This window comes from Euleptes europaea, chromosome 8 (assembly GCF_029931775.1).
Source record: "Euleptes europaea isolate rEulEur1 chromosome 8, rEulEur1.hap1, whole genome shotgun sequence".
Classification (NCBI taxonomy): Eukaryota; Metazoa; Chordata; class Lepidosauria; order Squamata; family Sphaerodactylidae; genus Euleptes; species Euleptes europaea.
In genome coordinates this window covers 30889099-30917079 of record NC_079319.1, presented here as the reverse complement: position 1 = coordinate 30917079, position 27981 = coordinate 30889099, and the positions used below count along the sequence as shown (strand labels likewise).

The window sequence follows — 27981 nt, the reverse complement described above, 5'->3', positions numbered from 1 at the left end:
ATATGTGCAAATTATTTAATATGTCGCATAAGCAGCTCACATTGTTCTCCTCTCCTCCATTTTATTCTCACAACAACCTTGTGAGTTAGGTTAGGCTGAGAGTGTGTGACTGGCCCAAGGTCATCCAGCAAGCTTCCATGGCAGAGTGAGGATTCAAACCTGGATTTCCCAGGTCCTAGTCTTACCACTAAACAATGCTGGGTCTCAATTTGTCCTCTGGTTTTCTAATATAGCATTAATAGTTTCTTGCTTCATCACAGACAGTTGGGAAAACTAATTAGCAGATTCTCCCCCCTCCCTTGCATTTTTGAAAAGGTAAAATGCCAGCTGAGGGCCTTAAGTTCTCCACCTGCCAGACAGCAACAAGGTGATCATTAACAATTCTGTTTACTGGCATGCTGGTTTTTGCTGCACTGCACATCTTTCATCTCACCACACTATTCACAGCAAGAACTAATTCGATTTTTTCTGTTTGGGTTAACACATTACCACATGTGTCAAGGTTACCTCACAGGAGAGCTCGGAAGGCAAGTTTCAGCAAGTGGCAGCATCAAGAGATTATGGACAGCTGAACGCTGCCTTGTCTGGCATGATTTTGCACAGGCAGGATTCTTACATCAGAGACAAAGTGATTTCTCTTAAACATTTGTGTCTGACCACGACTTTCTTTCTTCCTGCTAGAGCTCGTAGCATTAACCTAAACATAGGACTTTTATGCACAGGTTGTTTCTGTTGGATATGCTGCTGTCTCGATGTACAGTATTTGCAGTCGAATTCTCAAATCACTCTGCACGGGGGTCTGAGACTGACTAACACTTGCTGTGAAACAGATCAAGTAAGCAGCCTTATAGGTAGTTTGTGATTATTTCAGCATTCTCTCTAGATGCAAACAAAAAAACCCTGTTAGATTCGGCTGAGGTCTGAAACTGACCAATGCTCACTGTGAAACTGACCAATAAACACTCATAGTATTCCAGCTTCAAGGAAAGGGGTTGGATGAAGGGAAAAGACAAGTGGGAGGGAGAAGTGAGAATGGGCATAGGGAGAAAATCCCGAATTGACAAATATGCACAGGATCAGCTTTCAATTTGGGGTCAAGGCTGACAATAAATTCGGGGTAAAAAAGCATCCACAAAACATGGGGAAATGCGAGGGGAGAGCAGGGTGACTTCTTAAGGTTGGAAAATACATGAATAATGAAAACAAAGCCCCGAAGTACTCGGAACTAGACAGTGAAGGGAACAACCTGTGCATAAAGGTCCGTAGGCTTTTATTATTCTCTACATTATATAGTAGTTCTGGTGCAGCTTTGTGTATGGCCAGATCATTATGGCAATAATTGTCCATTAGTCATTTAAGGAAGAGGCCAATAGATGCCAAATGAGCAACCTTAGGTGGGGGAACAACCAGAAGGTGGCAGCCAGAGCATACAATTTCCAGTACACAGTTCTCCACATTATACAGTTTCTACCCTATTAATAAAGTATTCAGTTCTTCAGCCATCAGCAAGTATGCATCCTGTATCTACAATACAAGTGAAGATGTGCGGTTTCTATGCATGCATGGTACCATGCTGCACAGAATAGCCACAAGAAAATCAGTGGACACTGATGTTATGTATTCCAAACCTAGAACAAGTCTTGACTGCCTACACTGCTTCCCTATTGTCATCTTATATTCATACTTTCCTGTCAGATCTTCTTCCTATTTTCCATGTCTTTACAAAAAGCGATACAGTAGCTGCCTTTGTGCCACAGGAAAGAAATCTGTCCAGAACTTGGATGCAATTTCAAGATGCTAGTTTTGGTTTCCAGTACCAGTTCCAGCAGGTCAACCAACTCTTAAGAATGGACTGTTCAATATTTGTTTTCATTCAATGTTTTGTGCTATTAATGCACCATCCTACTAATGGCATAATAAGTCTCAAGTAATACAGATCCCACTTCTTTAATTAAATCATTAAAAAAAACATTCAGCCAGCTTTCAATTGACTGTTTCAACAATCCAACATCTAGAGGAATAGCTTGGTTAGCTGTCTCTGTCTCTCTGGACAACACTAATGGTATTTTCTTTTCTTTTTTGTGCGTAACTGCAACTAATACTTCAGAAGCACTCATTTGTAGAATACAACTAATTTAAAAGACACATGCCTTATTCTGAATATATGCATTTATCCATCCTTAACAGAGAATTCCTGACCTCTGAGGATTGCGACCCTCCACACCGGCGTCCAGGCTACTTACGCCACCATAAGTGGCCCCAACACCGGCGAGGAGGGACGTATGCTGGTCACCGGCTGCTCCTGCAGCAGCGCCCCCCCCCAAGAAGGTCTCGCAGGCATCCCACTGGCATAAAGGCCTGTGCCGGCATTCCAGGGGCGTTCCGGCGACCCTGGGGGCGTTCCCAGGACGTTCTGGGAGGAGGAGCTGCCTGTAGGCAGCTTTCTGTTCCCTTTCGCCCCGGGTACATCGATGGGGAGAAGAGCAAGGCTGCACCAGCTTTTTTGCTGGTGCAAGCTTGTTCTTCTCTATGGGGTGAAAAGCCGTGTTTAAAATTTAAAGCCTTTTAAAGGCTTTTTAAATATTTTCGGCGGCCGGGAAACCAGTATGGAAGCAGCATGGCAGCGCCTCCTCCACACCGTCCCTGGCCACCACAGGCTCAGGAATGCACTGTAAGCCACTTCTAATGCCTCTGAGGAAAAAAGTATGGATCTCCACAATGCAACAGATTTTGTCCTCTGTCCCTCCTACAGTTTGTACAAGCATTTCTCAATATGCATATTTTTCTAACCTGATTTTAGTTTAGGCTGTGATGATACATTGTGAACCAAAACGTCATTACATTAAGTACATTCCATTTTCGGTCAAAGCAAAGCAATCAACAGTGCCATCCTAAGCAAAGTTGCACCTTTCTAAGCCCATTGACTTCAATAGCTTTAGAAGGATGTGAATCTGTTTAGGATGGCACTGTTAATAGAATATACATGCTCCTGTTAATACAAAATACCTTGGAAGAAACTTTCATATATTTATAGCTGCAGGGTTAATGTTTGATTAATCAAATATATTTCCTTGCATACAATAACAGAATTGGAAGAGCTTTGGATTTCACAGCTGACAAAACATCTGATGTAAAAAATGCTTAGGAGGCAATCCTCAGGTACAACTTAACCAGAATACTTAATTATATTTTTCCGGAAGGATGCTTTACCTTTCTCCTGGGAGATATTTTCTTTAACTAGTAGAAGACAAACTATGCATCTCATGGGCCATACTCTTCAAAAGACATACTTCAGAGTTGTTCCACTTCTTTCAGAAGTACTTTTCTAAAGGCAAATACAGGCTAAAAATGCCATCACTGACAAAATGATCTTACCGTGATCATCATGACCAAATACAGTATTCGGCACCAAATCCCAATCACTATCTGTTAAGTTACTATACAGGATAATACCCAAGAGTGTTCACAGTTAAGAAATTGTAATTTTTAAAAATTAGACATGTAGAAAAAGGACTACACATGGCAAAACATGTGGAAAAAACCTGGAAGTTGGGTTCACCCAATCAAATTGAACAGAAAAACAAACAAACAATGTTTTTACATAATACATAATTAACATACAGGCTTTAATGCCACACAATGAGTGAGTAAACATGATCAGGTTAGTACATGGCAGAATTTTAGACCATATGGTGTAGTGCCTGTGATCATTATTATTATTTAAATGTATGCTTTTGTGTTCAGTTTGCATAATTGCTCTTATGGAAATGCTAGGCCTAAAGTATAGAAGCTGGTTTGGAATACTGTGTATTCATACGCACACACATGGGAAGTTGGCATCCAGGAGCCATGAACCAACAAATCATGGCCTCTGTGTCTGGCACTGCCTCGCACCAGCAAAGAGCTCTGGGTTACGTTCATCTTCAGGAATGTGGTCTCTGCTTACCAAGCTCACAAAATCAGGCACTGACTAAGTGACGCCTTCAGCCAATATCTATAGGTTGTGCTGGTTGGAGTGGGGTGGACACTTAATGTGCATTGGTGCTTTTGTGTATCAATCTGCTTGTCAGCAGATTGGGCCTGCCCCATGCGAAGGCATAAATGATACTGACTTTCCTTTGTCTCTCTGGTGAGTACCCTGCATCTATTTCACCCCAGCTCTGTTGTTTAGCTAAATAAAGAACTGATTGTAACCTCCTCTTAATTGTCTTTATTGGACTCTATGAGACGATTAGGCATTTCAATGGTTGCTTAGTCATCAGCAATACAACAAATGTGGTATAAAAAAAATTCTGCCATACACATTTGCTATTTTATTTATTTCTTCACTAGAGTTATAAGCTGCTTTTAAAATATTGTCAAAATTGTATACCCATAAAATTCAGCAACTTTAAACTATCAAAACAACACTTAATGAATAATGAACTCCTTATACAGTGTCATCTTGTATTTAGAGCCAACTACTGTTTTTTGATACAGCTTAGCTTTACAGTTTTAGTGAGTCTTTCTTACTCCAACCTCCAGGTAGTAGCTGGAGATCTCCTGCTATTATAACTGATCTCCAGCCGATAGAGATCAGTTCCCCTGAAGAAAATGGCCACTTTGGCAATTGGACTCCATGGCGTTGAAGCCCCTCCCCTCCCCAAACCCCACTCTCCCCTCAGGCTCCGCCCCAAAAACCTCCCGCCGGTGTTGAAGAGGGACCTGGCAACCCTAAAGCAGAGGCAAATCATAAGCATGTAACAACATTAATGGATGAATCAGCATAAAAATGCACTTCCAAATAAAGATTGGTGAATAGAACCTTAGGCAAGAGTGAGCTGTGGCTCTTTAAGATGATTCAGGGTTAAGGACAGAAACATTTTCCATTTTTCCTCTCATGATTCAAAGCCTCATGAATCTGTGTGGGAAAATACTACTTCCTCAGAAACTTAGTTGTTGACTCTTTTTGTCCTCTGCTTATTTGCAATTCCAAATTGAAAACAAAGGGCAACAAGAGAATCAAATTCATTGGGAGGAGATGAACGGAACCATAAAGGCAACAGGACAACTTGCTTACTGGTTAGGCTAAACTGGGCTTTTAAAATAAGTTTGCTCTCTATTCATCGGTTCTTGCAGGCTATCCGGGCTGTGTGACCATGGTCACACAGCCCGGATAGCCTACAAGAACCAATGAACTCTGACTGTGAAAGCCTTCGACAATATTTTGCTCTCTATTACTTTGCAGAGTACTTCTACAAGCAAGACATGTGGCTTGTCACAGTGTTAGGGAGTCCCCTTGTGGTCAAAATAAATATCCCCTCTCATGCAGAAAACTAAAGGCACAGCTGGACATGTTGGTTTGTTAAGGAAAAATCCAAAGAAGAACAGTGGAACAACACTAATTATTAGTACCAACCCAAATGCATGAAATAGTAAATAAGTTATCAAACTCGCAGAGATGTATTCTGGGGAGGTGCTGTGGCTCAGTGGAAGAGGGTCCCAGGTTCAATCCCTTGGCATCTCCAGTTTAAAAGGACCAGGCAGTAGGTAATGTGAAAGACCATGGAGAGCCACTGCCAGTCTGAGTAGACAATATTGACCTTGATGGACCAATGGTCTGATTCAGTTCAAGGCAGCTTCATGTGAAGCTGTCAATAGCCTCAAAACATATCTGGACTGATCCTTTTGCTCCACCTTAGAGTTCAGTGATGGAGGGGCAAAAGTTTTCATTAGAAGGCAGGTAAATTCCCATCTAGTGTTGAAATCCACTCTTACATATATTCAAGTTCAAACTGCTAAACAAATAAACAAAATAATCCCAAAGCTGCGTATTTGAGGGACCTTTCTTATGGTTATTTTTTATAGCCAATAACAGTTCTTGCAACTTTATAAGTGCAAGCTTTTAAGCGAGGAGGTTGCTACCTTTGTCATGCATACCTCTTGTATCAGCCATTTAATGGTTTCTAATTGTCACGTAGGGTGAGCTGGGATGAAATCTAGTTGCTGCTAACAGTCACATGTGGTTTGACTCATGACTGCGGGGAGCTTCCCTGCACTTCTCAGCCCTGTCCTGCCACACACTTTTACTCAGCCATTGTGGGATTATATATTCATTGCTGTGAATATCCTTTGGAGGAGGGGGTCAGACCAAACCTGAACCAAAGCCCCCCCCCCAAAAAAAAAAAGTTTACAAGTTTTCTCCAGTGAATCATCACCAAACTTCAAACTTCTCAGCTACCTTGAACTGGAACTCATAATCTGAACACAAAGACTACAAACTGGTTCAAAGTAAATAGACCAACAGGCAATATCTACTAGGCAGAGTTGAGAGGTTCTTTCTTTTTCTGTCTCTTCCAACCTTAGTTGGACAGTCAGGCAAGAGAGTACATTTTTTCAGGTAACCAATGGGGGAAAGACAGAAGCAGGGGAGAAATCTTCTGGGATCAGTAGCTCTCCTCTATCCTTCATTTACCTCCATCCCAGGCATGAACTGGGCTTCTCAAATGAAGTCAGAAAAGCCAGCATGGTGTAGTGGTTAAGAGCAGTGGACTCTCATCTGGAGAACCAGGTTTGATTCCCCACTCCTCCACGAGTGGTGGACTCTAATCTGGTAAACCGGGTTGGTTTCCCCACTCCTACACCTGAAGCCAACTGGGTGACCTTGGGTTAGTCACACTTCTCTTTGAGCTCTCTCAGTCTCACCTACCTCACAAGGTGTCTGTTGTGGGGAGAGGAAGGAAAGGAGATTGTAAACCAGTTTGATTCTCCTTAAAAGGGAGAGGAGGAGCCGTGGCTCAGTGGTAGAGCCTCTGCTTGGCATGCAGAAGATCCCAGGTTCCATCCCCGGCATCTCCAGTTAAAGGGACTAGGCAAGTAGATGATGTGAAAGACCTCTGCCTGAGACCCTGGAGAGCAGCTGCCCATCTGAGTAGACAATACTGGCTTTGATGGACCAAGGGTCTGATTCAGTATTAGGCAGCTTCATGTGTTCAAAAGGTAGAGAAAATTGGCATATAAAAACCAACTCTTCTTTTTCTTCTTTTAGATGACACTGGATTTAGAATAAATGCCCATGAAAAAGCAGGGCTCCCAAGAATTTTGGAGGAATCCTGTGTAGGTACTAGACATTTTAATGAATGGACATAGATCAGAAGGAAAGCCTTTCATGAGGATCTCACACCTCCCTCACACAAATGTTCATTCCACATTGTTGTCTGCTATTGAAGCACTAATTTAGCTGAAGTGTGTGGACTTCTATGAAATTTCCAGAGACATTTTTCTCATTATGAATGAAATGTGACTCCATTTTTCAAACTGCCATGTCTAGCTAGTTCAGATGATGACCTTGAACTACTCTGCAGAATTCTAGGAAGCCAGAGATACTTCATCAAACAAAGGACCATAAATGTATTGATCCATACCTAGATTCTTTGATCATGAGCCTCATCTCAGGAAAAGTGAAAGTAAAAGCATACAAATTGCTTTGCTTGAGAAGACTGTCGAATTCAAATTTAACTGAAAATCAAATGCTTTTGGGAAGTGTTTCTGTGTTACAGTGTTGTAAGTGTTGTAACTGTAAGTGTTACAGCGTTGCTGTGAGGATAAAATGGAGCAAAGGGGAACAATATAAGCAATTTGGGGTCCTTATTGGGGAGACAAATGGAGCATAAATGCAGTAAATAAATACAAATTGTGTTGCTAATGGAATTGCTGATTTTTAAAACAAAATTGTCCCTGGGATTACTTGCTGCCTTCTCATTTTTTAACTTTTTAGCCTTTTAGCAGATTTTTAGCTGACTCTGTTTAAACATTTTTTGTATTATATGTTATATATTTTGCAATAGTTGAACATTTATATTGTTTTAAATGTACTGTGATCTGCCAGGCATTCATATAGAGTGGAAGGGAGAAATAGACAGGCTCTTAATACATACATAAAGACATAACAGTATTCATGCCTTTAGAGAGATGCTGTCCAATCAGATCCAAGCCACACTTTATAAATTTGTAAAATTCCACTGTTCCAAATATTATTTCATCTTTAAGCTCAGTGCACCCTGTATTTATGATAGGCAAGAATATGATCTGTGTGTGTTCGTTAAGTGTGTGTTGTGTAAGCACTATGCAAAGTGCAGTTATACTGTGTTGGAAACAGTGAAACAGGAAATAGCAAGCCCCAACCATATCTAACGATTGCTCACTACCTCCTTCTTCAGAATCACACCAGTCTCCGTCTTCTACAAAGGAGGCACCCAAGCTGTCTTCTCCACTATGCCAGGCGGTTCAGAATTTTACTTCAATGTGAATCATGGATACCTAGAAGGGCTGGTGCGAGGCTTTAAAGGTGGAATCTTGAAGAATGCTGACTATGTCAACCTAGCACAGTGTGAAACTCTGGAAGGTGAGTTGCACTGGAACATAACTTTCCAAATTTGGTGATGGTGGTGGTGGTGGTTTGATCTGGACTGCAGGATATTTGATGTTATTGATGTCTTTGTAGATTACTGGGGAAGGCAATGGCAAACCACCCTGTAAACATAGTCTTCCTAGTAAATGTCGGGATGTGACATCACCCCGTGGGTCAGTAATGACCCAGTGCTTGCACAGGGAACTACCTTTACCTTTACAATAGCTGAAAACTAGACTCTGTTGAGCTTCACACATCTACTTTTTTCATTTGTAATAGTAAAGGAAAAACTGGAAGCCCGATTCTATGCATCTTGGATGTCTTTCACTGTTATGGTCCTATTTAGTAGTTTGCTGTTGACAGTTAAAACACCAGCATAGATCGGTTGGTCAGAATGGCCTGCTCTGTCCATGTTCTATAAACCCCTCTTAACAGTAGAGAAAGGAAACAGGACTTTGAGCTGCCTTTCGTGTTCTGTTGAGATACAGGACATGCCAACACTGTTTTCCAACAACAGAATGAAAAAGCACAAGGTAACCATATAACATCTCTTAAAACTAATCCATATTATTACTGGGTGGTATGGGAGTCTATTCCATATTGCTGGGTGCTACGTCACTCTGGTGTTATTTGTAAAAAGGGGCCACATAAGTCAGGGAAATAATATGGTTCCTACCACTCTAGATTTCCCCTGCGACATGGGAGAGAAATACTGGCATGAAAATGAACTTCACCATTTGGGGGCCCATATGATGTCAGGTGTTACGTTCCTTTATCCCTTAGAAGCTCCTTGATCCATTGATCTTGAGCAGCTTAAATCTAATGTTTGCGGGATGTAAGGACTGAAATAAATCTTGCCACTGACAATGTAGCCTTGGGGTCCCTGTCACTTAATAAAAAAGGCATTCTGTCAGAGATAGAGGCATTAGATTTATATGTTAAAAGGGGAGAGATATAACGTGATTGAAGTTCCTCATAAAAGCGGTCAGGTGTTACTAGAAATTTGTAGGAGGACACCAAGAAAAAGTGTTTTGTTCACAGTTTTAATAACCTGTGCATTGTCCCTGAGAGATGTTCATCTTCTCTAGTCTACCAGTGCATTCTAATCATTTCCTATAGAAAGCACCATGGCAGCCTCTGCTTATGGTGGACAGTAGCTAAAAGTTCATGATCACGTGACTACCTCTTTTTTCTGCACAAGTTATATCAGGAACAAGCAGATTGAATTTGTGGAAATTTTTAATGCCAGTGAGTAAGTAACTCGCAGCCAGGAAACCACTGCAGGCTTGATTCCAGCCTTGATGCTGCCAATTAGATCCAATTCTTACTCAAAGGTAAATGATATCTTACTCAAGGGTAAATGATATCATAAAACAAAATAATTCCTATCTGCATAGAAAATTTGGAAGTCCAGCAGAATATGGTTGACAAGAAAACCATAATTCTTGGGGTTTATTTTCATATAAAATGTGGCTTTTGATATATTCTGTGCCCCACTAGTAGAATAATTGTAGTAGGATAATCAGCTGTTTAGAATGAACTGTACTGCAGCACACACACATCCTTTCCCCTATTTTATGTTTTTGCCCACCCCATGGCAGTCTGGCTGTTGTGCTGTGCCTGACATAATTTTAAACTGGCCTTTGATTTTATATTGACATTAAAGGTATTTAATGTATTTTAAAAGAACAAGTGGGGGATCCTGAAGGACTTTCATGGGTTACTTGATATTCCCCTGTATCCCCCTTCCCCACACCATTTCCTTTATCTCTCCTCCCAGCAGCCCCCATATCCCCTCCCCTTTCCCTGTTTCCTTCTCTCCTTCCCATTCACCAAGCAACCTTTCTTTTATAGCCACCCATTCTTCAGCTTTATTTTTCATTTACTTGAAGTTTCCCCCCCACTGGAAACCCAAAACAGCTTACATCATTCTCTCTCCTCCATTTTGTCCTCACAACACTGCAAGGTACATAAGGATGAAAGAGAGTGACTGTTACCCAGAGTGAAGATTTGAACATGAGTCTTTCAGATCTTAATCTGACACTCTAACCACTACACAACATCTCCTCCCCTCCTTGGCAGCTTCTCCCTGGGAAATGGCCAAGTTGCAGAAGTCATGTTGTAGCAAGTTGCTCAAGTGAGTTGTGTGTTGGCCACTACTGGACCAGGCCATGTTGCACAAGTTGTATGGAGGCTGCTGCTGAGTCTAGATGATCTGTAGGACATCATGTTGTCTGGTATCCACCACAATACATGTGTGAATCATGCAAATTGCATGGTAGCAAGTTGCCCAGTGGTTGCTGCTGAGCCTGGACCCATTAAGGCCTCCATCCAGGGGTGGACTGGGAGCAGCAGTAGAGTCCAAAATTGCCCTGGAAAGGGCCCTCCCCTTGCCTTTTACTGACAGAAACCAAAGTTTGAAGGCTGGCAACGTTGGTATGGTTGTCTAGCAAACCCCCAATGTCAACTGAGATCTCAGCGGGCATTCATTTCTTAAAGGCAAAGATACTGCTTCCATTATTTGGGAGGTGAACCTTCTCATTTAAATTTTTTTAAAAAAGATTTTTCTGCAAACCTGGAGCTTTTTTAGGCTTATGGAAAGACCTGTTTATTCATGGCTCCAATCTCTGGATTTAAGTATCCACAAATGAGGTAACGTGTTGGATTGTGCCAGAAATAGTTCTTCACTATACATGTACCCATTAGTTCTAGAAGGGAGGCTTACCTAAGTTTACAGGAGCATCCCTGATTTCTTCGGCTCCAACCAAAACAGTCAGAAGGGGGTTACTGGCTGGGTCACAGCTTCTTCAGTATCTTTACCTGTTTTCTATGTCTTTTCATTTCTTTTGTCTTTTCTTACACTTGTTTCCGTGCCTGTTTGCTTGTCCCTTGCTTACTGCTTTCCTCCTGATTCAATTATACTGCCAGTGTTCTGATTTCCTTCCCACAAGAGGAGTCTTCAAAACATAGAGAGGATGTTGCTGAATTTTAGTTTCATTCATTACAGTTGTAGTGCTCCAGGCTCACTTAATGGGAAAGTGTGCTACCTATGATACTCCTGGTAAGTGCAGTTGCTATTTTATGTGAATAGGACAAAACACATATTTTCCAGCTTTGTTATGCTTGCACATGCTAGCTCTCCACAGAGCAAATAACACTTCCCCCTGCTCCTGCCCAAGCTGTTTCAGCCACCAAAAACAACACAGGAGAGAAAGCAGGAATTTCTTCTCCTGCACAGTGGTACTGATCTGAATTGGGCTCTGCTGCATGTTTATTCACAAGTTGTTACCACAAACTCCTCTCCACAGCAAACACATTCAATGTGTAACATCTAGTTAGGCCCTACAGATATAGTGATTCAGTGGCAATTTCCACATGTTCTGCATGCATGAGACAGTTAGCATGTGACTAGCTTCTTAGGATTTCAATGACAATGCATTGCAGCCATGTAATACTGTGTTGAAAAACCAGCATTCCCAAGGGGAGGGCAGGCCCCCCCAAGCATTTTGGTTCATGTGCTCAGAAAGACATTCCTAACATTGTTTTCATGCCATTCCTCTAATGAGCTCAGGGTGGTACATTGTTCCATGCACCATTTTATCCTGTCAACAACCTTGTGAAGAAGGTTAGAAAGGAGCATAATGATTGGCCCATGACTTAACTCCTTGGCAGCTTATAGAGGGCAAACCTTTGCAATATTTTACCAACACAGTTTTGTTTGTAACTCCTCTGCATCTTGTTTAACCTGAAACGTCCTTAGTTTATACTGACGTGATGTGCAGCTTAGAGCAAAAGGAACTGCAACAGTACAGGTACACACTGGTGAGAACTTGTATAGCAAGACAGAGTGCAAAAGAGCTTCAAAGCATTTAAATGATCCACAGCTCAGAGTTTGCCCTTGTAGTGTGCCTTCTAAAGAGAGTTTTGGAATGAAGAGAAGCTTTAGTTATCAGATACTCCAGTCTGGTTTCTCCTCTTTGCCAAATTCCATTCCCAGATTTTAAACAGAAATATACATCACTGTAAATTCACCATACAAACTACCGGAAAAGCAATTAGATACACACAGTCAGGTAATGCAGTTTTTATCAAGGAAAGTGTAAAATGCTAGCCATTGATGATGGGATGGGAATGCCTTTTGAAATCTCTGCCAGTGAAAGTCAGCATAAGTTTTTCTTTGATTGCCAAAGGGTTCCCAAATATTATTTGTTTTTAAAAAAGTACATTAAGTCTCTGGGAAGGAATATAAGAATATTCTCATTAAATATCAGTGATCCCAGACACTCATATATACCAAAGGTTATGAATGTTATGTGCAGTTCTGCAATAATTTTAAGGACTTTTTTTTCTTTTACAAAAGGAAGCTAGTGGAGCTGTGATTTCAAAGAGAAATATGTGAGTTAAAGGAACTTTTTAATCTTTAGGCCTCAGAACATTATCTTACTGAAAATCAGCCCTCACAATCTGTTTATGACTGATGAGGAGAAACTTATAGTTTCCTGTTTAAAACTCTGTGTGTGTGTGTTAAGTGCCGTCAAGTCGCTTCCGACTCATGGCGACCCTATGAATGAAAGTCCTCCAAAATGTCCTATCTTTGACAGCCTTGCTCAGATCTTGCAAATTGAAGGCTGTAGCTTCCTTTATTGAGTCAATCCATCTCTGTTGGGTCTTCCTCTTTTCCTGCTGCCCTCAACTTTTCCTAGCATGACTGTCTTTTCCAGTGACTCTTGTCATCTCATGACGTGATCAAAATACAATAGCCTCAGTTTAGTCATTTTAGCTTCTAGGGTCAGTTCAGGCTTGATTTGATCTATAACCCACTGATTTTTTTTGGCAGTCCACAGAATCCGTAACACTCTCCTCCAACACCACATTTCAAAGGAATCTATTTTCTTCCTATCAGCTTTCTTCACTGTCCAGCTTTCACACCCATACATAGTAATAGGGAATACGACGGCATGAATTAATCTAGTCTTGGTGGCCAGAGACACATCCTTACACTTCAAAATATTTTCTAGCTCCTTCATGACTGCCCTTCCCAGTCTCAATCTCCTTCTGATTTCTTGGCTGCAGTATCCCTTTTGGTTGATGGTGGAGCCAAGGAATAGAAAGTCTTGAACAATTTCAATTTCCTCATTGCCAACCTTAAAGTTGTGTAATTCTCCTGTAGTCATTACTTCTGTTTTCTTGATTTCTGTTTCTGCTTAAAACTGCAGCCCCATTAATTTGATAAAAGAAAAAAGTGTATATTGGAAGGACCATGGAATTACACATAACATGCCCTGAGTGTAATTAACTGAGTTCTGCCTGTAATATACAAAGGAAAGGAAAACTAGGAGACCATTTTACAGTAACCTCATGTTTCTTTGCAGTAAAAATATTTGGTTTGATGATCTATTTCACTTCTTTTTGTAGACCTGAAATTACACCTACAGACCACAGACTATGGAAATTTCTTGGCTAATGAAACTGGTCCTCTCACAGTTTCCATCATTGATGATAAACTAAAAACCAAACTACTGACCGAATTCACATACTTCAGAAACCATGCGTTTGAGCCACTTTCCACATTCCTAAATTATGTAACGTAAGTAAAATTAGTTACTCCATAAGCTTTGAATAAAACTTGTTGAAATGAGTCCATGTCTGACTATAAAAAAAGACTTAACATTGGATGAAGGGGGAAATCCCACTAATTTTCTCATGCATACTCATTCTTAGAAATGCGCCTTTAAATGGCAAAACTATGTTGAGAATCAAGTGCCTTTATTGCTGATGTCAGCTGCATTTCTTCAGTGAAGGAATCTTATTTATTTATTTACTGTATTTATAGCCCACCTTTCTTACTGAGACTCAAGGTGGATTACAAAGTGTAAACTGCTAACAGTCCATACTAGGGTTGCTAGGTCCCTCTTCTCTGGCGGGAGGCTTTTGCGTGTAAGTGTGTGTGCATGCTCGTGTCACTTCCGGTTTAGAACCAGAAGTGCCACTTCGCAAGGGGCCTTATACCTCTTCGTTTGAGTGGTAAAGCGGCCCTTTACCACTCAAACGAAGAGGTATAAGGCCCCTTGTGAGGCAGAACTTCCGGTTCTAAACCAGAAGTGATGCATGTGGTATGCACACATGCGTGCACCGACCATCAGGTGGTCAGCGGGCAGAGGGGTCAATTGCCGGGGATTTGCCCGCCACCAGTGGGCACCTGGCAACCCTAGTCCATACAAAGAGACATCTAATAAGCACAGCAAAGATTGAGAAAATCTATATAAGGAGTGTGGAATTTGTGAATGGTTCTGTTGTTTATTCTTGGCCTCTGCTTGCTGTGACTCAGTTTATCTTACATGACCAAACAAACGATAATCACTGGTATTTTTTCTTGAGGCCTTGAGATATTCCCCTTCAAAGTATCTCATCAAGAGACTATCAAGACTGGAAGAGGTAACCCCACCCTCCTAGCTGAAGGCTGGTGGGTCTGTGGGGGAAAAAAAAGCATAACATCTTTAAATTAGAAAATGGAAGAGAGGAAGAGAGAGTATGAGAGAGAGAGAAAAGCAGAGAGCAATGGAGAGCCAGGGTGATGTAGTGATGGACTCTAATCTGGAGAACCGGGGTTGATTCCCTGCTTCTCCACATGAGCGCCAGACTCTAATCTGGTGAACTGGGTTGGTTTCCCCACTCCTACATATGAAGCCATCTGGTGACCTTGGGTTAGTCACAGTTCTCTTTGAGCTCTCTCTGCCTCACCTACCTCACAAGATGTCTGTTGTGGGGAAAGGAAGGGAAAGAGATTGTAAAATGGTTTGATTCTCCTTAAAAGGTAGAGAAAATTGGCATATAAAAACCAATTCTTCTTCTTCTTCTTCTTTTCTGGAATTTGATGTGGAGGAGCTTGTTTATGGTTTGGAAGCTGGGGTGGAGGAGTGGGGAATCAAACCTGGTCCTCCAGATCAGAGTCCACTGCTCCAAACCACCACTCTTAACCACTACACCACAGTGGCTAACCATAGAAATATATACATAGGCTATGGGTTTTTTAAAAGTATTCTGTGCTGCTTTGAGGATATTTTAGATTTTATGCTGCTCTGTTTTTTGTGTTTTGCTGCTGCTGTTTTAATTGTTCGTTCTACATTGGTTTTGGTCTTTATTGGTCTTAGCATATAAACTATCTGAATATAGTGATAGAGATCACAAGAATATATATATATATATATATATATATATATATATATATATATATATATATATGTGTGTGTGTGTGTGTGTGTGTGTGTGTGTGTGTGTGTGTGTGTGTGTTGTGGTAGCTTTTCCTGTAAAAACTGGTCCAAATTGGGCCCCTGAGTTCCTGCAGGTTAAAGAAAAAATATGGGGAGCTCCTTTTGTGGAACTCCCAGCATTACATCTGATTTGGTCCTCAGCAGAACAGAAGCTTTGGATCTAACACATCGTCTTTTAATGCATTTTTACACCATGGCAATATTAAACATCTTAGCTTTCTTTGAGATAATGTTTCTTGTTCTTTGACAATCAGATTATCATTGATTTCTTTATATAAAGATACTTGTTTGAGACTGTGGTTGACGGTTATTAACTATTCCCAGTGTTCTATAAATCTGCTCAAGGAAATGCAGCATATCTTTCAAAGGAGTAATAAATTGATAGAGTGTTTTTGGAATTAAAGTTCCTTAGGTACTAAATGGATGCACACACACACTTGCCATTTTGACTTGCTGTTTTCATTTGAGACAGAGAGAATAATGTTCAGTAGTTTCCTCTGTTCAGGCTATTAAACTTTTGAAAGGCAAATTCATGCTTTACGTATAAAACATGAAAAGGCAGGTGTATGCCTCTGAAACACTGGGGCACACTTCAGAGAGGTGAACTTGTGACTCTCAGGGATGTGTCAAATGACTTTTTAAACCCACATATTTCTGCTTCCCATAATGGTGAATATTAGCGGTTTAATGCAGAATATACAACCTCCATTCCCCACGCTACTGGAAAATCGATCTATTTTTATCTGTAGATCTGCCTGACTCTACAAGAACATGTGTGGTGTAGTGCTTAGGATCTCAGACTAGGATCTTGGAGACCCAGGTTTGAATCCCCAGTCTCCTGTGGAAGCTTGCTGGGTAACCCTGGGCCAGTCACACACACTCTCAACATAATCTACTTCAAAGGGTCATTGTAAGGATAAAATGGAAGAGAGGCAAACAATGTAAGCAGCTTTGCGGTTGTCACTTGGGAGAAAGATGGGGTATAAATAAATTCTTAGTTCTGCATGTGAGTTCAGTTACTTCTCATATACAGAAACTGAGTTGTATTAGGTGCTGCTTACTGTTGTATTTGTTTTAACAGAATTCCTCATTTGCAAGCCCTATTTTACGTTTCACTTTTTTAAATTTTTATTTTATATAATAGGATACAGAAAGGAAAAAAAAAGGGAAGGGAAAAAATAAGAAAGAGGAACAAAATGTATCCAAACAGCCCATTCCTGAAAATACAGTGTGCAGAGTTGGCGGGGAATAGGTGCAGGGGCGCCTCTTCCTAAGCCAAATCACGCACACCATTAAACAACAACAACAAAAAGACGCTTTGCGGCTTTTTTTGGTTGTTGTTTAACTGGGACTTTTGCCCCATTGAAAACAGCGAGGCTGTGCCTGCAAAATAACAGGCGCAGCAATGCCGTTCCGGCCACTGGCGCAAGTGGCTGACGGGGTAGGAAGCCGCCTAACCAGAGGTTCCTCCCCCCACCCCGCCCCTGGAACACCCCCCTGCACTGGCGCAGCCTCTCTATGCCATTGCTGGTCCCACGGAGAGGCCGTGCCAGCAGAGGGGAGAGGCGTGGCTCTGCGGTGCTTGGGCGCCGGCAGAGCCACCCTCCCCACCGGCATAAGTGCGTGTAATCACAAGCACTTACGCCAGCGGCGGGGTCAGGCCGCCTCCTGAGAGGTTTCGCCCCCCACTCAGGAATGGGCTGTAAATGTGTCAATGCCTGAGCTTTTGGGTAATTTACAATCTCGTCACTTCGACAGTTGATCTAAACAATTAAAACATTTGTACAATTCTCTAAGTTTCTCTAATTAATTGCTAATTTAACAATTGTAATGATTATTCTCTAAAAAGTATTTCAAGCATGTGAGTAATAATCATATAAAGGTTCACTTTTTATCAAAGATCCTTGGTTGCTTGACTTTCTCTGAAAACAAAGGAATCTTTTGACTAAGGCTGCATTCTTTTACTAGGTACAGCTATATGATTGACAATGTGATTCTGCTCATTACTGGCACATTGCATCAGCACCCTGTAGAAGAAATGGCCGTCAAGTGCCATCCTTTGGGTCGTTTTGAGCAGCTGGAAGCTGTCAGCATTGCTCTGAACCCCGCAGAGCTGTTCAACGCAATCTTGGTAGACACACCTTTAGGTAAGCCTGTTAACAGTTGCGCAGTTGTGTATGTGCACTTGCAGGACACATTGTTTCTTATCATGGCAGCACCTGTTTCTCTTTGCATTGGGTCTATAGAACTTGGCGTCCCACCAAGATGAAAGCAGATGACAGTAAATGCTGTGATAAGGCCGGGGCCCAGTGGGTCCCTCTGTCCTCGGAAACCTGCCCAAGCAAAGCTTTCACTGACTTGGATGCCAGGGATTTAGCTGCTGTCTTTTGTTACATTTTAGTTCTCTCTTCCACCCAAGGAACACAAGTGGATTGGACCCAGCCAACATTTTCACTCAATCTCAACCAATTTGTATCCTTACTACAGTCCCTGTCCCACATGATATTTTTACATGCAGATGCCATGAGTGCCAGTATAGCATTTTTTGGTGGTCAAGGAGAACCCCTACTTCCTTTTTACATAAAAGCTGGTTGGATACAACCCATGATTCCCAGCTGGTCTGGTCTCTGGTTCAGGCACTACTTAGAGCCATACCCCCTTAGCTCTATCAGGTCTAACGTTATGTGATTTCAGGACCATTCTCTTGGGCTCGGCCATGCTGATCCTGGTATCTCCAAGCAGAAGCTTTTCTGGCACAATCACCACCCCTGTAGCATAGAACACACTTTGACCCTCACACTGTCAGGGAATCTGTCAAAACAAGATAAAATTCATTGGCACAAATTCATTGGAATTCTGTAAGGGACTAATTCACTACTGTTCAGAGAGGGAAGTGGTACTCACAATGTGGCTCATGGAGAGCAGAGCCATGCTCACAATTACCATCAACTAAAACAGCCACATTTACTTCTACCCTGGCATGAGACCTGTACCTAAGGGTGGCTCACATCTACATGTTCCTTGGGAGGAAGCTATTTCAAGGTGGAAATCCACCAATCACAAGCACATGTTTTCTGAAGCATGGGGTAGGTGCCACCTTCAGGAACAATGCTCAGATGACTGTGCTTTAAACTGTGCTTTAAACAGTTACATGTGGCTGCTGAGCCTCTGAGTATCACTGAGTTAGGGTTACCAACCTCAAGGTGTGGCCTGGAGTTCTCCTAGAATTACAGTTGGTTTCCATACTACAGAGATCAGTTTCCCCAGAGGAAATGGCAGCATCAGAGGGTGGACTCTATAGCATCACATTCCCACTGAGAATTGTGAGAATACTTGTGCATACCTATGCTTTGACTCTGTCATTTAAACATGTCTTCTTTCAGCTGCTTTTTTTCAAGACTGCCTGTCTGAAAATGACCTTGATGAAATAAACATTGAAATTATGCGCAACAAACTGTACAAGGTAAATGTTACATGGAATCAGCTATGAAAATTAAAACAATGCAATAGATGCAATTCCTGAACATTAGAACAAAGGGCAGATTTTTTCCAATGGGGTGTGAATTGCACCCATTGTTATTAAGGCAGATTTTGCATGCTACAGAAGAAGAAGAAGAAGCAAAAAATGCTGACTTCTTCACAGCATCCATGAAATTCAGTGCTGCATTCAGTGAGAACAGGACGCAACACATAGAATTTAGATAGTTTTAGATGTGGAAGGAATAGGAAAAGGAAATGCTTTATGCTTACCCATCATATCCCAAATGAATGGTGGTCAGGGGCACAAGCTGTCACTATATATTAGAAACCAGTGCACCTGACTAGGGTTGCGCATATTGATACACCTGAATCAAAAATAAACCTGAAATTAGCCATTTTGGCAATATTCGGGTTTTGGGTAGACCAAATGCCCAAACCTGGGAATCTGCTCGAAGCCGAATAGGTGATTCCCGAAAAAGCTGAACAGATATTGAGCTTTTTCGGGTTCAGCTATTCGCCTTTGCTCAGATGGACGGCTCTGTGCTTTCTCCCATTTTTCTATCTTTTGACTGGTTTTGTTAGGGCCCCATAGTTAGGGCCCTTTTGAGGTAGGGGTGGTATAATTGGAGCCAACTTGGTCTGACAACCATTCAGTGGGTTGATCTGCATCAAGCATAAGGGTTATTTAAAAGATGGGGCTCACTCTGTCCCGTCCAGAGGGATATACCCTCCAACTAAAAAGAACCAGCTTCAACAGCTGCTCACATCACCAGGCTTCCGGAGGAGACTTCCTCACCTGTGTGGATGAGCAATTTCCTTCAGAACAGCCCCAAAGAGGCTTTGGCTGGCTCCGATATCACAATCCCATGAAAACCTGCTTTCAAAAAGAAGTTCACCCCAGGTAGTGGTTTCGTTTCCCCGCACCATGACCATCTCTTGAAATCAGATTTTGATAATAAAGGACTGCTCACAGGATGTCATTTGCCACCAAAAGTAATGTTTTCCATGCCTTATTTTTCTTACATTTAAGCCTTTCCCCTCAGTTTGGAAGCTAATTTGCATGGACATCATGCTATGTGCCCCAGATACGAAGGGACCCCCAGACTTTGAGGCACCAGCCTGCCAATTGGCTCTTTCCACCAGTCCTCGGTAACTCTGAACTTCTGATCCTGAAAACTGATGGATAGCTCAGCTCGCAAATGCCTGGAGGATGGAGGCAACCCCTTCACTGGCCCATAAAATTGGACCCCCTGTCCCAAAGTTCAGTGTCTGTCTAAGGAGAGTCCCTTGCAGCCACGCTGTGAATTTGGTGACTCTACCTCCAAAAATGCCCTCACAGGAGCTTCAGGGAAAAATCCCCAAAGACTTAAATGGACTCGATTTTTTTCCGGTAAACTCGGAAATAAAGCTAAAATACCCCTTTATTGGTATGGGCATTCAGATTATTCTGAGTTTACTGAAAAAAATCGGGCCCAATAAACCTGAAATTTACCGATTTTTGTTTTTTTTTTGCATGACCCTACACCTGACCATGCAGGAAAGAACACAAATATAATATGGACATTATTTCCAAAGTGTGGCCTCAGTCAATATTGAAAAGTGCTCCAGCTGATCATGGAAATAACTGTGCAAACTGCTTCATGTGCTTCTTCAGTAATGATCAAAGGCACCCTTTGAAAAAAGATAATTCCAGAGAGGTAGCCATGTTTGCACATGCATGAAGTGTGCATCTATTGAGCAGATATAGTTATATTAATAGTGGAAATAGTGGGAGCCAAATGGATATAGTAACCCCTCCAGGTCTTCAGATTTCTCACTATAAGTGCTAACATCTTGCATATCCTGCCCCTTACAGATGATAACTAGTTTCAATATTCCTCTGAAACGTTCTTATTGGATCTACTTATTTTATCCTCCACTTTCCTAGATCAGACTTTACATCAATTCCTCTTGGCCTATCAATCAACAGTTGTGAATGGTCCTCACCCTCTCAGAGGGTATTGATTACTTTTCTGAGTGGATCGTATTTTAAAGTGGCCTCTCTTTGTAACATCTTCCACACTCCTGCAAACTTTCTGTTTGCTATCCATATTCCAATTGTAAGATTAGACTGATCTCCAGAGGGAAAAAACCCCCATTGAATAATAATTCTAGCATCATCATCTTTCAGTCATAAGATGGAGTGAACATCTTTCAATTCAAGTGTCAATTAATGAATTACTGTGAAGAACAGAACACAAAGCAATTACTGGAAGTACTCAGTTGTTTATATTTCCTTTGAAGGTTTAAGTTTAATGCTTTTTGCTTGATAAGTCAAAGTTGACTTGAGTATAATGTTTCATTTTCTCTGTTTCATTATTTAGTCTTACCTTGAGGCATTCTATACATTCAGCAAAAAACTAGGTGGTACTACAGCGGAAATAATGTGCCCCCTTTTAGAGGTAAGAAAAACAGATTCTCTGATCATAAGGCACAGTTAAGAAAATGTATCAGTGTCCTGTCCTGTCTTTCGCAGTTGCAGAATTGGAACAGTTGCAGTAGCTCTCACCATAGTCCTCCAGTGGTTCACCCACCGAAGGGAGCCAGCATGGTGTAGTGATTAAGAGTGGTGGTTTGGAACGGTGGACTCTGATCTGGAGAACTGGGTTTGATTCCCCACTCCTACACACGAAGCCAGCTGGGTGACCTTGGGCTAATCACAGCTCTCTTAGAACTCTCTCAGCCCCACCTCCCTCACAGGGTGTTTATTGTGGGGAGGGGAAGGGAAGATGATTGTAAGCTGGTTTGATTCTTCCTTATGTGGTAGAGGAAGTTGGCATATAAAAACCAACTCTTCTTCTTCTCTACTGCCTTCTTGAACATGTAGTGGTGAAAGGGCCATCACGTTGCAGCTGACTTATGACAACCCCATAGGACTTTCAAGACAAGAGATGATCAGATGTGGTTTCCCATTGCTTGTCTTTGTGTAGCAACCCTGGACTTCTTTGGTCGTCTCCCATCCAAGTACTAACCAGGGCCCACCCCGCTTAGTTTCCGAGCTCTAATGAGATCAGGCTAGCCTGGGACATACGGGTCAGGGCTCTTGAACTTGTAGGCTAGCAGAATTCATATTGCTTGAGTCTTTTCTTCCACATTGTTAAACATGACCTTGCATTTAAGAACATAAAACATATCCCTAGCGTAGATAGATTCTGTTGGGGTTGGGCTGTGACTCTATGTTGCATGCAGAAGGTGCCAGGTTCAGTCCTTTGTGTTTCCACTTAAATGGATCTCCAGTTAAATGGATCAATAGCTGGTGATGTGAAAGACCTCATCTGAGAACCAGGAGAGTACTAGACAGCACTGATCTAGATAGACCAAGGGTCTGAGTCACGGAATGGCAGCTTCATGTTTCATGTTTCACAGTCAGTGCAGGCAATACTGAGCTAGAGGGATCAATGCATGAACACGTGAAGCTGCCTTATACGATTTATCAAGGTCAGTATTGTCTACTATGACTTGCAGCAGCTCTCAGTTGAGGTCTTTCACATTACCTTCTCCCTAGGATTGCCAACCTCGAGGTAATAGCTGGAGATCTCTGGTTTTACAACTGATCTCCAGCCGTTAGAAATCAAATAACCTGGAGAAAATGGTCTCTTTGGCAATTGGGTTCTATGGCATTGAAGTCTCTCCCATCCCCAAACCCCGCCCTCCTCAGGGTCCACCTCAAAAACCTCCCGCTGGTGGCAAAGAAGGACCTGGCAACCTTACTTCTCCCAGATCCTTTTATCTGGAGATGCCAGGGCCTGAATCTGTGCCTTTCTGCATGCAAAGCAGCTACTGTACCAATGAGCCACAGCCCCCTCCCAAGTACAGTATTGTGTAAGGTAGTTTCATTTGTTCATGGGAAAATATGCCATTCCTGCGAAGAACTTACTACACTTTCATCCTGGCCCCAGGAAGTTATAGTGCTTGAAGGATTAAACAAACCCTTGAGAATACATAAAGGAAGCACCAAGGCTATGATATCAAGTATGCGACCCAAAGCCAAAGAAACAAATGTGAAAATGTACCTATGATACTGTTATTTGGTTTATCTCTGATACGTTCTGGAAATAAACAATTTCCCACTTGGGTTGAAAATGTGCTTGGTTAACTTATGCATGGTTCCAGAGCATTGTGTTTATACTTTGCAAACTGCTTGCTACCCGCTATGACAATAGAGCAGGAACATGAACTGCCTCCTAGAATTTCAGTGGGATTATGAGTTGCACTTAACAGGATATGTGTTATGTATGATTTTTAATTATGGGCCCTGTCGTGTGTTTCATGAGTTCAGTTTGAAGCGGACAGGCGCGCCTTCATCATCACAATTAATTCATTTGGCACTGAACTAAGCAAAGAAGACAGGCAGAAGCTGTATCCGACATGTGGGAAGCTGTATCCAGAAGGCTTACGTCTGCTTGCCAATGCAGAGGATTACGAGCAAGTCAAGGGCGTGGCGGACTACTATGGTGTACGTAAATACAAAAAAGCTCCTAACAAAAAAAGCATACTTTGTCTACAACATTCCATAGCACATTCTGCCAAGGGAAGAACATTAGGTATTTGTTCAGCCTGTTTTAAACAGAGTAAAAACAAACACAGTTCTAATTCTCCCTGTGCCTCACTAAGAGAAATGTAGTGCCAGGGAAGGAGAAGCTATTTAGTTTTGTGTGGGCCATATCTCGCTGTCGCAATACAATTGCCATCCTGGGTAACATGACTGTTCCCAGAGAGAGTGTTGGCAAGCCAGTTATCAGGGCTCAGACCTACTGTGGGGTTCATTGACTGCACATAGGGTTGCCAAGCTCCAGGTAGTAGCGGGAGATCTCCCACTATTACAACTGATCTCCAGATGATAGAGATCAGTTCGCCTGGAGAAAACGGTCGCTTTGGCAATTGGACTCTATGGCATTGATGTCCCTCCCCTCCCCTCCCCAAACCCCGCCCTCCTCAGGCTCCACCCCCAAAATCTCCATGTATTTCCCAAGCTGAAGCTGGCCACCCTAACTGCAAGCCTGTGCCTTTTGGCTCATTGTTGTTCAGGAGACATGGCAGGCTGGATAGCCTGTGGCTCTCTCTGACTGTCAGGCCCCACAACATGTGCCTCTGTGATTGTACACATCTTCCTTCTGCAGTGATATGTCATTGGCATTCCAAGGTAGGGCTGCCAACCTCCAGTTACTTAGTAGACAAGGACAGCAGGTACTAGCTGGAGATCTCGTGCTATTACAACTGATCTCCAGCCGATAGAGATCAGATCACCTGGAGAAAATGGCCACTATGGCAATTGGACTCTATGGTATTGAAGTCCCTCACCTCCCCAAACCCCGCTCTCCTCAAGCTCTGCTCCCAAAACCTCCTGCCAGTAGCAAAGAGGGACCTGGCAATCCTACTCCAAAAGCAAGTAGAGGGCCCACATATATTTCAGTGTTCCTAGAAATAAATTGATGACTCAAGATCTCATTGGATGCATATATTTGGTTCAGGTTGAGTTTGGGAGGCTAAGCAGGTGTTATTTGAGAGACCCTGGTACCGGGGCATCCTTGGTACTGTGGCACCTCAGAAAACTTAATCTGTGCTGTCTGGAAAGAAATCTAGAAAACAGAAGATTACATTTTCCTGTAATTATCTGCTTACTTGTTCTTTTAAACAGCATCCCCATATGAAATGACGAGACATCCTCAGATAACCCACCTGTTATCCATTGGGTCAAAATAGATACATGTCTCTGTTGGTTCTTGAAAGTTGAATTACAGCTGCTTGGGTCCCCAGTTGTAATCAGAGAGGTGTGGGGAGGGTGGAGAGGTTTTAACCCTTCCATCCTGAGAACATTTTTCTAGTTACAACTAGGGTCTCATGCTATAATCAGCCATTTGAAGGTACAAAAGGTAGGTCTTTTATCTGTCTTTTTTTCTTATAGGCCTATAACTGCATAGGGAGCTCCTTTTCAGTCTACAAAATGGTGAAAGGCTAAAAGGTTACACCTCCTTTCCTCTCCCTGCATGGTCCTGATAAGAAATGAAGCCCCACACAGCTATAATTGAGCTTTAAAAGATGCTGAGAAGACCTAATCATGGATCTCCCAGTTTTTTGTCCATTTATTGGTTTGTCAATAGCTTTGAATAACCTTGGGAAATGCACGTCATTGTCAGCTCGTGATAATGTAACTCTGACAGGGATTCCCCCATGCGAGGGAAAGGAAAAGGAAAATCATACTTTGAATTCATTGGCTGAGCATCCCAGAGTTGTGCTGATAAGGAGATCAGACCAAGTTATGAAGGACAGGTACATCAGTGGCTAGTAGCCACTTTAGCTAAGTGGAACCTCCATGTCCAGAGACAGGCTAGTTTCCAATACCGGTTGTGCAAGGGAGTAAAACCTCAGAGCGGCTTGAGACTCTGCATCTTGCTTGTAGCCTTTCCTGGAGCAACTAGAGCCTGGCGACGGTGGCCAACAGTATCTTGGACTAGATGGACCTTTGGTCTGATCCAGCACAGCTTTTGTGTTCTTCTGCACATCTAAAAGACCTATTTACAATAGTCTAAAAAAGAAGCACTATGTAAAGTAAAGAAAAAAAAACATTGGTGGTTGTACTTTCAGGAATACAGGGCTTGCTTTGAAGGGATCGGAGGTGGAACTGGAGAAAAAACATTAGAAGATGCATTTTTTGAACAGGAGGTAAGATATTCTTTCTCCCTCCTGAAGACTGATTATCAGTATGTCCGCAACTGCACAATCAACCCCCTCCTGGATTGTCTTGTCTAGACAAAGGAATATTAAATCAGGAATGATTGCTGTAGCACAACGATTGCACAGTATCCAATGATGTGTCGATATAGCTTGTGGTTTTTCTCAGAACCAGTTGAGAGAAACAATATTGATGGACTTTCAGGAGGTGGCACAGTTCACACTGACATATTAGAAGAACGTTATTAAGCCACAACATTCTTTCTTGTTCTCCTCTAGACAAATTATGCTTATAGATCCCATCTATGAGCATGACCATAAAGACGCTACCATTTATGATTTGGTCAAATTCCCTACATAGCAATTTACTAAAGCTTCCAACACTGCAAGTATGATGAAGAGAGTAGGATAAAAAATCATGACTACTTCTCTAATGTAGTCATGATTTTTTATCCTACTCTCTTCATCATACCTGCAGCCTGTTACATGTCACCACAAAACATGGATAGGATTCTATTTCAACACAGCTCCTAGAGAGAAAAGGTTGTTTACTTTACTGATGGCTAAAAGCCTTTTCCAGTTGGCAAACGTGTCAAACAAGGATGTATTTTATCTCCCTATCTCTTCAATCTATATGCAGAACATATAATTAGGAAAGCAGGATTAGATTTAGATGAAGGTGGGGTGAAAACTGGAGGGAGGAACATTAATAATTTGAGATATGCTGATACTACATTATTGGCAGAAAATAGTGAAGATTTGAAACGACTACTGCTAAAAGTTAAAAGAGAAAGTGCCAAAGCAGGACTACAGCTGAACATCAAGAAAACAAAAGTAATGACTACAGGAGAATTACACAACTTTAAGGTTGACAATGAGGAAATTGAAATTGTTCAAGACTTTCTATTCCTTGGCTCCACCATCAACCAAAAGGGAGACTGCAGCCAAGAAATCAGAAGGAGATTGAGACTGGGAAGGGCAGCCATGAAGGAGCTAGAAAATATTTTGAAGTGTAAGGATGTGTCACTGGGCACCAAGACTAGATTAATTCATACCATCACATTCCCTATTACTATGTATGGGTGTGAAAGCTGGACAGTGAAGAAAGCTGATAGGAAGAAAATAGATTCCTTTGAAATGTGGTGTTGGAGGAGAGTGTTACGGATTCCGTGGACTGCCAAAAAAACAAATCAGGGGGTTATAAATCAAATCAAGCCTGAACTGACCCTAGAAGCTAAAATGACTAAACTGAGGCTATCGTATTTTGGTCACGTCATGAGACGACAAGAGTCACTGGAAAAGACAGTCATGCTGGGAAAAGTTGAGGGCAGCAGGAAAAGATGAAGACCCAACAAGAGATGGATTGACTCAATAAAGGAAGCCACAGCCTTCAATTTGCAGGATCTGAGAAGGGCTGTCAAAGATAGGACATTTTGGAGGACTTTCATTCATAGGGTTGTCATGAGTCGGAAGTGACTTGACAGCACTTAACACACACAAAAGCCTTTTGACCAGGATAGCCCAAGATAGCCTGATTTAGTCAGATCCCAGAAGCTAAGCAGGGGTTGACCTGGGAAGTATTTAGATGGGAGACCTCCAAGGAATACAGGGTCGTGACACAGAGGCAGGGAATGGCAAACCACCTCTGAATGTCTCTTGCCTTGAAAACCCCCCCAAGGGTTGCTATAAGTTAGATATGACTTAATAGCAAAAAAATTAAAAAGCCTTTTGAAGACATAATATACAATTTACTGGTTATCCTATTTCTAATGCTCTATTTTGAGATATTTCTTCTTGTGAATTTTTCAATAGGTCAGAATGAATGTACTGGCATTCAACAACCAGTTCCATTTTGGAGTTTTTTATGCCTATGTGAAGTTGAAAGAGCAAGAATGCAGAAATATTGTCTGGATTGCTGAATGCATCTCCCAGAGGCACCGAACAAAAATTAACAACTATATACCTATTTTCTGAACTGGATACTCATGATGCATGTGAACAGTAGCACCTCCCTATTAAATTGGCTTCTTTACCATATGCAAAAAAAAAAAAAAAAAAAAAGGATGGGGGGGATTTGACTACCCAGGAAAGGCCATTTTCCAGTAGTCCATCTGATCAGCAGTTTGTATG

General features: G+C 41.9%; 1 protein-coding gene across 1 annotated transcript; it reads left to right on the top strand.

The window, feature by feature from the left end:
* The first annotated feature begins 8241 nt into the window (after positions 1 to 8241).
* On the top strand, positions 8242 to 27873 carry ATP6V0D2 (ATPase H+ transporting V0 subunit d2). The gene is made up of 8 exons (XM_056854677.1): positions 8242 to 8383; positions 13805 to 13976; positions 17629 to 17807; positions 19044 to 19123; positions 21504 to 21581; positions 23459 to 23635; positions 25765 to 25842; positions 27664 to 27873. The coding sequence occupies exons 1-8, from the start codon at positions 8254 to 8256 to the stop codon at positions 27823 to 27825; spliced, it is 1056 nt and encodes a 351-aa protein (XP_056710655.1). The 5' UTR covers positions 8242 to 8253; the 3' UTR covers positions 27826 to 27873.
* The last annotated feature ends 108 nt before the right edge of the window (positions 27874 to 27981 follow it).